Source organism: Capsicum annuum, chromosome 3 (genome assembly GCF_002878395.1).
Source record: "Capsicum annuum cultivar UCD-10X-F1 chromosome 3, UCD10Xv1.1, whole genome shotgun sequence".
Taxonomy (NCBI): domain Eukaryota; kingdom Viridiplantae; phylum Streptophyta; class Magnoliopsida; order Solanales; family Solanaceae; genus Capsicum; species Capsicum annuum.
The window spans coordinates 212,032,822-212,040,642 of record NC_061113.1 but is presented as its reverse complement, the minus strand read 5'-3'; the positions used below and the strand labels follow the sequence as shown (position 1 = coordinate 212,040,642).

Here is a 7,821-nt window from a genome sequence, read left to right as displayed (position 1 = left end):
TTTTTAAAAAAGTAATACACATAACTTATAAAAAGTAGACGCGTAACTTATTAACTTATAGTAACACATAAATAATGAGCACGTTAACATGAAACTAATGATGAGTCCTCAAATGAACTCCAAAGGGTTTTTCTGTAAGCTTTTATTTAGCTTGTTAATCTAATACTGTAAGTAGTTCATTTCATCTTATTAGGCTGATTATTTCACATAAATCTTTGACATAAGGGCAAATTCGGACCAAGTATTAAACGATAAGGGCATATTTGAGTTAATAATTTCACACGGTTTAAAGGCATACTTGGTTATTCCCGAAACTAAAATGAGAAGGCTGTTACCATGTTATCTCAACCAAAAATCTTATGCTTTCAAATTGGTCACTTTCAAGTTTTGTATAGACATATTGAAGTTGATGTCTCCCGAGCTAAGTTGCACGGACTCTTCTTTTTTTTTTGCCGCACCGTATTGGATTCTCCAAAAATACACCACTTTTGAAGAATCGATACACACCTGCTGACTTTTTTGACGAGTCTGAGCAACATAGATAGCGAGATATGCTTATAACAACTTAAGAAAGTTTTGTTTGTTTAATGGTCTAATATATAATGCATTAATAAAAAAGGAAAACCATAATGCATAAGCAAGCAGAATATGTCCAGATAGTTCAATATGGATAATCAATCCAGAAAGCTATTTACAAACCAAATATAAGTCTTTAAAGGGCGCCGATTCTCTCTACATGTACGAAAAGTGAATTTGAAGGCAGATCCAATTGAGCAACAAGGCTTTAACGTTTCCTGGGAAGTCATTCATCTTTCACCTCTTCATAACAGAGGGGGCAGTTCTGTGACAACACATACATAAAAAGGAAAACAAACAGACAATAATCAGCTTTGCTGCAGCAAATGAAAAGGTCAACTGTTTCTCCAGTAAAAGTGGAATATTGAGTTCAAAACAATAACTAGTTGAAACTTCGAAAGAGGTACTTTTAGCACCAAGATATGTTAATTGCAAGAGCAGACTTTTGCACATGTATCCATTTCAATCCAATCCCTAACTAGTCATCCTTCATCCTTTTCCCTATACAGAGAGGTCATTCTAGAACTTTTGTGTTTAACTGATTGAAACTTAAAAGATGAAAATACTATGTCTGTGAAGCTCTGCAAGTGTGCTTTAGAAGGAGAGCCTAAATGCGCAATTAAGAACTACTATAAGTTAATGACCTTCATAGAGATGAGAAAGATCTCCTTACAGCTACTGCATCTAAACAAAGTTGGCAAAAGTCAATCAGTCATGTACTAAGATGCTAGGATCAGAATATCATTTTCAGACGAATGGTGAGAAGTAATAACAAAACAGAGAAAAAAAAGCTTAAACAGGAATCTTTGTGCCTCTGATGTTTTTATCATACGATTTTACTTGCGTATTCGGGAGAAAAAAAATTAGAACAGGAATACATTGAAGGGGACATGATATTAAGTGTGAGGATATGATTTCTTACCTTTCTTTCTTTTAGCCAGCGGTTAATACATTCTGAATGAAACATGTGTGCACAAGGTAAAGTGGTCAACATATCTCCACTTCTGTATGCAGCATAGCATATAACACACCTGCATAGAATGAAATAGCAAGGACCAACATAGTTAGATGATCACAACGTTTTATCAACTTCTTGGAAGGTGTTTATTTACTGTTGTTTTAGCTGTCAGCTATGTTGAACAGTGAGTGGTGGAAACAGGATTGAAAGGCAACTTCTGTCAAGAGATTTACTTCTTAATTAATTAAAAATAGAGACCAGAAAATGAAAAAGAAGATAATGTTAGTGAAGGCAGTGACAACAGCTAATGCTTTATTTACTCATGACCTATCCACCACAGAAAAATGCCAAAAGATATATTTCACATTTCCTCTTTTCCGGAGGGGGTGATGTTCTTCAGATATGCTGGGGGAGCTCTAATTAAGGCACGGTTTGGTCTTTCTAAGAGGAAGCTCTCTCAATGAGAGCACCACAAAATGCCATTTTTGTGAATTATGAATATCATTTTCGTTATGGAACATTCTCATCCAGACACTGCAAGTAAAAGTCAGAAATGCCAAAAACAAGCGAGTGATGCTTTATGATGGTAAGAATGAGACACGGGTTGTCAACAGAATGGGTTAATTATTGCACTAGCACATTTATCAGTAAACTTTTGTAAAAGGATCAGTGCAGTTTTTCTAAATGCTAACAGAAGAGATAGGGAGGACAGAAAAAATAATATCACAAGGGGATTAAACCTACTCTCCCATTTTCTTTTTCTTTGAAAAGAATCCAGTCTTATATTTGAAAGTTGGTAAACGACGTATGAGGTCTTGTGAAAGCCCTCTGCTCTGCTGGCCAACAGCTTCCCCTAAAGACTGCAATTCCTACCAAAAATAAAAGAAGAAAATTGGAACGGAATAAGAGAAAATTCACATGATGGCAAAAGATAGAACAGCAAGAGTAATCTGTGCATATAACCTGGTGTAAATTACAGCTCTGCACTCAATATTAACTTTTTCAAACAATCAAAAAGAAAAAAAAGTGATTCCAGTCTAACCTCATAGGTCATACCATCTGGATCAATATCATCTTGTATCCTCGTGTTTGGATTCTCAGCCTGCACCTGATAATAGAAGTTCGCACTTATTCTTGCATACATGACACAACCTTATTAAGCATAAAAGACCATTAGAGAGCTAAAAAGTTGCACCATACCCTAACCGGAGGTGATTCTCTAGGAGGTGATTCCCCGATGCCTGCAGATAATGTGGAGATCACTTGGCTATGAGTAACGTGAAAAATCCAATAATACTTGAACTGAATATTTCCAAAATTGAAAACTATAATTTCAAACACCCACAACTAAAGCCTGTTTTATTTAATTTACTTCATACTCTTCTATTCACCCAAAAAGTTGTTTAGATGTACAATCTTGCTTGTGGCTAGAGTTTACTGCACATGCACACATCTATCAAACACTAAAGTATTGAGTCACTTTCTGAAATGGCTTTAGATGACTGAAGAAAAATAATACCCTATATAGCGTGATATAAATAATTTCCTCAAAAATGATTTTTCTTGAGAAGAAATCATTTTACACCGAATACTGGAAAACAACTTGGGTCCATTGTGATAATAAATCGTTCCCTGCTCACATCTCCTCCAAATCACTTGCTCCTATAAACTTAAAGACTATTTCCACATTTTGCAACTTTCAATAATCACCAAACACCAAATCCTCATGCTCCACAGCACTATTGACAAATGAAAGGCTCAAGTAATCACCACAAAATGATTTTATAAGCTAAAACATTGGCAAAATGCAAAGATAGACACTTGAAGTTGGAATCATACCAATCATGACTCGAGTCCAAATTTCCTAAAAATGACAAACAAAGACAGAGTCGCTATGCCATAAATCAAAGAAATGACAAGTACTTGATTCACACAGCACACTTTGCATCACAAGGTATAAACAGTTCATAACTAGGAAAAAGCCATTCTTTCAGCAATTACTGGTACATTTCATGTTCTCGACTATCTCAATTTTTTAAGTTCATTCAATGAGTTCCTTGTCCTTAGTATTTAAGTTTTTAGATTACAAGCCACTAGCCTTTTGTCCATTCTACAGTCCAGTGTAAGACTTCATTTCGGCAAAGTTTTGACATCTTGGCATCTATATATCCTTGTTCATGGTTATACTTACGGACCAGCTAAATAAGATGATTAACATCTTCTTTAACCACAGAGAAGAACATCTTTGGTTAAAACAATTTTCAAGAAATGGTAATCCAACGCGAATTGTAGCCTAACCCAATGCAGAGAGAAAACAGTATGACCAAGAATTTATTGAAAATGTTGTTATGAAATTACCAGCTACAATAGAATTAAGCTCATCTCTACAGAAATCCTCAAAATCATCCCCTAACTGCAACGATCTAGCTAAAGCTTCATCCAAAGCTAATTGTGATTCAAGGCTTTGAGAAGAATCACTCTTTTGTACTGATAACTGATGCCCGCTACTGGTTTGGCCATATTCAGAGGTAATATTTTTGTTTTTCCCATTTGCTTGAAGTGATAAGTAAACAGTTTCCTACAAAATAACAATCCGTCAACAGAAAATACTGTTAACTATTGAATTAGGAACAGAAAGATGGTCAACAGAAGGGCCACCCCTGTTGAATTTTTGTGCAAAATATTCATTTCATTCTGTAATACCTGTTGCAAAAGAACTTCTTCATAACTCAAATCACCGTCCTCAGGAAAAAAATCTTTTAAATTCTCAGCAATCTCCGATGGGATTCCACCACTTGAATAATGGGTTTGCAACAAGCTGTTGCTCATTGTAAATGTTTCCGGTATGACTTCGCGCTATTCTACTTCAGACTGCAGGATCCTTTCACTGAATGTAAGATTTAGAGTTGATCAGAACAAAGATATATCAGGTGAGATGATAAAAGGACTTGAAAGAGGCTTATAAAGAAGATCAAATTTTCATACACTGAAATTCAGTAATAGCTGTTTACAGAAATAGGTGTAATGTTTTTCATATTCACCTCATATGCATGTACCTAACCTCTTAGATAGAATGGTGTACATTTGAGGATAAATGACAAGGACAAAAAAAATATACATATCTGTAGATGGATTATAATGAACCATTCATGACTTCAAACCGCGTGAATTCGACGAAAAAGATCGTCTCTCTGACCATCTCTCCCCTCTTCAAAATATTGTACATAATGCCATAATTCAAAAGATATGAAAATTAGACTACTTGAGAAGGGTTGAAAAGATATCACACACTGCATAGGACCAACAAAGCTCTGCAAATATATTAAATGAGTTCTGCAATTCCACAAAATGCCAATAGTGACAGATTTTGACACCTTAGAAATTATGAAGACTAATAATAAACATGCCAGAACCAAGCACCAGACAAGAAGACCAACCAATTCAGGTATAGGCAAGATAAAACGTCATTGCAAATACAGAGGAAAAAACAAACACTTAACAAAGTAATTGAAAAGGGCTTTTTGAATTGGTAAATCATACCGGGGCGAAGACTATTTGACCGAACACCTTGCACTTGACAATTGCAGAAGGCACTCAGTGGTCGTTTGGTAGGGTGTGTAAGAATAGTGCTGAATAGGGTGTATTAGTAATGTTGGAATTAGTAATGCATGGATTAGTTATGCTGGCATTATTTCCTATCCACTGTTTCATTTGATGTATTAAAAATAAATGCATTGCACAATTTCTAATAAAATCGTTTATTTATGAAAATACCTTCCACATTCTTTAGTTTTGTACACTTTCAAGGGCAATTGTTTCTTTAACTATACTAATGCATGCATTAATAACCTTGATATTGCTAACACCATGGTTTGCTATGTATTAATTATATAGGATAATACCAAATATGGTGTATAACTAACACTTGCAACAGTTATGCACAGGTTGAAAAAGTGTACCAAACAAGAGATTAGTAATACCAAAACTAGTACATGCATTATTTTCTCTATCCTCCTACCAAACGGCCCCTCACAGTCAACCCCAAGTCAGCCGATGACAGACTCGTAAAAAACCGAAGAACCCTAAGCCGCTCGAGAACTTGGCCCCAGATCTGGTTTGCCTACACTAGGGTATAGTAGTCCGCAGGGATACATTCGGAAGGTCCAAAGTACCCGGACCATTAACTTCCCAACAATGGCAAACTTCGAGATATCTGAAATTCCATCATATCACGTCTAATAGCCACGATCTTATCACTGTAACGTTTGCAACATGTGAGATTCACAGAGTCAGTTACGATTAGAGAATCCTATAAATATCCTTCCCACCATTGTAAAACATCTGATTACACACATTATTATGCCTAAGCTTTAGCAAAATCATTGTTTATCTATGTTGTCCATTGTTACTTGCCATCAGTTGGCCTAGAATATTCAATAAGAATCAATCTCTCTATCTCTTTCTCTATTGCCTCAGTTTGATTTCACTTTGCAACATAATCACGTTCAACAACAGCAACAAACCCAGTGTATTCCGACATAGTGAGGTCTGGGGAGGGTAAGATGTACGCAGTCCATACCTCTACCTCTAAAGAAGTAGAAAGGCTGGCAACATAATCACGTTATTTTCACTAAATTCACATAATCAACTGATCAATCAAATTTGGATTAATCGCGTTGCTTGTGACCTCAATATTATAAATTTAATTGGTTGACCTAAAATATTCTAGGTTAAACAGTTCGGCGGCCAGGGTTCTTTAAATTCTGTGGGTGGTGCAGTTACCGAGATCAATGCAGTGAATTATGTCTCTCCTAGAAGTTGGTTAGCTACCTCTCATTTGTTCTGGATTCTTCTTCTTAGTAGGTCATTTTGTGGCACTCGGGAAGGGCCTGTGCAGCTCCAGCAGGATTTGAAAAAAGGAATTAACATGACTTTGAATGTGTTCTTGCAGGGCCATAGTAATTGTGTGTTTGTTACAAGAAAGTATTGATCCTTAGTTGATTTTGTATTTTTTGTTTTTGTGGAGTATTATGGCAGAGCAAAGCAGATCACAATCGCCACAATTGACTCCAAGCCAATCTCCGGGGAAATCAGCATGACAGTCCAGGGAGACATCACCTCAAGGACTTCCAAACAAAGGGAAAGAAACACAACCTGACTGGGAAGAAACGGCACAAGGATTGGTCACACAGCAGAATAATTTCACAACCCAAAAAATGAGATTTGATCAGGCAGATAGTGAGGTGTTTGACCGCGAATGTAAACATGGGAACACGCTCGCGAAGGGAGCATTAACCTGGTACTCGCTCTTGCCTGAAATCTCGATAGGTTCATTAAATTGTAGAGGCCTTCTAAGGCTCATACCGGGGACTAGAAGGTAGAAAAGTGGATCTTAGACATCAACAACATACAACAAGGAAGTACCTAGTGACTCTCCCACACTATATTCATACTGAAGCAGAAATCATGCTTAAAAAATATAACAACCTTAATCTACCCGTAAATTCATAAATCATGAAAATTCAAAATGACAAAAAAGGCAAAAGCAGGATATCATGATTTAATTGCATTATTACACCTTACATTAATTCCACCATCACCCCCACCCCAATAAAATGAGCGGGTCACAATGTTCAACCCGGGGAAATCATGTTCTTATACTCAATTATAACAGATAAAACATGAGTAAAATTGGTAACATACATATACGAAAAAATGGCAAGATTCAATCTTTTTATCACTTCACATCAAAATACAGCATACCCATTTAGGAATCTTGAAATACAAGTCCAAGGAAAGGTGCATTCTTGGATTTGACTGTATTATTCATGAAAATGGCAGGGGAAGAATTTACCTTTTCCAGAGAAGAAAACGAGATGGGGTTCTTGACTCCAAGTCTACTAGCAGGTCATCTTTGTAACTGTGGACTGTAGAATAGTGAAAAAAAAAGGTCCAACGAAACCAACCGATGAATATTATATCCAAGTAAGCAGAATATAATAATGTTTGGATTAGTAATACTTTCATTAGTTATGTTTATATTTTTTTATGTAATATTTGATTTGATGTATTAAAAAAATATCAATTACATAATTTTAAATTTTTTTTTTTTTTACATAATACCCTCAATATATATGTTGAAAAGGATGCAGAAATTTTTTTGAGGGATAATAGGGTGTTTAAGCATATTAATGCATTAGATTCATTGCATTACTAATGTCATGAATTTTAATGTATTAGTAATACACACCTTAATATATAATAGAGTATATAACTAATGAAGTAAA

The 7,821-nt window shown here is 35.6% G+C and overlaps 1 protein-coding gene across 5 annotated transcripts; it reads right to left on the bottom strand.

Moving 5' to 3' along the window:
- Nucleotides 1-574: 574 nt before the first annotated feature.
- LOC107863288 (E3 ubiquitin-protein ligase BIG BROTHER) lies at nucleotides 575-7,547 on the bottom strand. 5 transcript variants are annotated; one of them, XM_016709151.2, is made up of 9 exons: nucleotides 7,389-7,484; nucleotides 4,653-4,742; nucleotides 4,238-4,421; nucleotides 3,893-4,112; nucleotides 2,735-2,775; nucleotides 2,577-2,642; nucleotides 2,279-2,403; nucleotides 1,499-1,607; nucleotides 575-841 (listed from the first exon to the last, which is right to left on the bottom strand). In XM_016709151.2, exons 3-9 carry the CDS (start codon nucleotides 4,361-4,363, stop codon nucleotides 803-805), a joined length of 726 nt encoding a protein of 241 aa, XP_016564637.1. In that variant the 5' UTR covers nucleotides 4,364-4,421; nucleotides 4,653-4,742; nucleotides 7,389-7,484; the 3' UTR covers nucleotides 575-802. The 5 variants fall into 5 exon arrangements, with proteins under 5 accessions (XP_016564637.1, XP_016564634.1, XP_016564636.1 ...); XM_016709148.2 differs by lacking the exon at nucleotides 4,653-4,742 and having other exon boundaries at nucleotides 7,389-7,547; XM_016709150.2 differs by lacking the exon at nucleotides 4,653-4,742 and having other exon boundaries at nucleotides 7,298-7,474.
- Between the last annotated feature and the right edge of the window lie 274 nt (nucleotides 7,548-7,821).

Bases quoted from the DNA above. Each gene is read 5' to 3' on its own strand.
- LOC107863288 (XM_016709148.2), bottom strand. From the start codon at position 4,363: ATGAGCAACAGCTTGTTGCAAACCCATTATTCAAGTGGTGGAATCCCA. The intron at 2,776-3,892 runs GTAATTTCATAA...CATTATCTGCAG, and splicing joins GCTTAATTCTATTGTAGCTG to GCATCGGGGAATCACCTCCT. The intron at 2,643-2,734 runs GTATGGTGCAAC...TTCTATTATCAG, and splicing joins GAGAATCACCTCCGGTTAGG to GTGCAGGCTGAGAATCCAAA.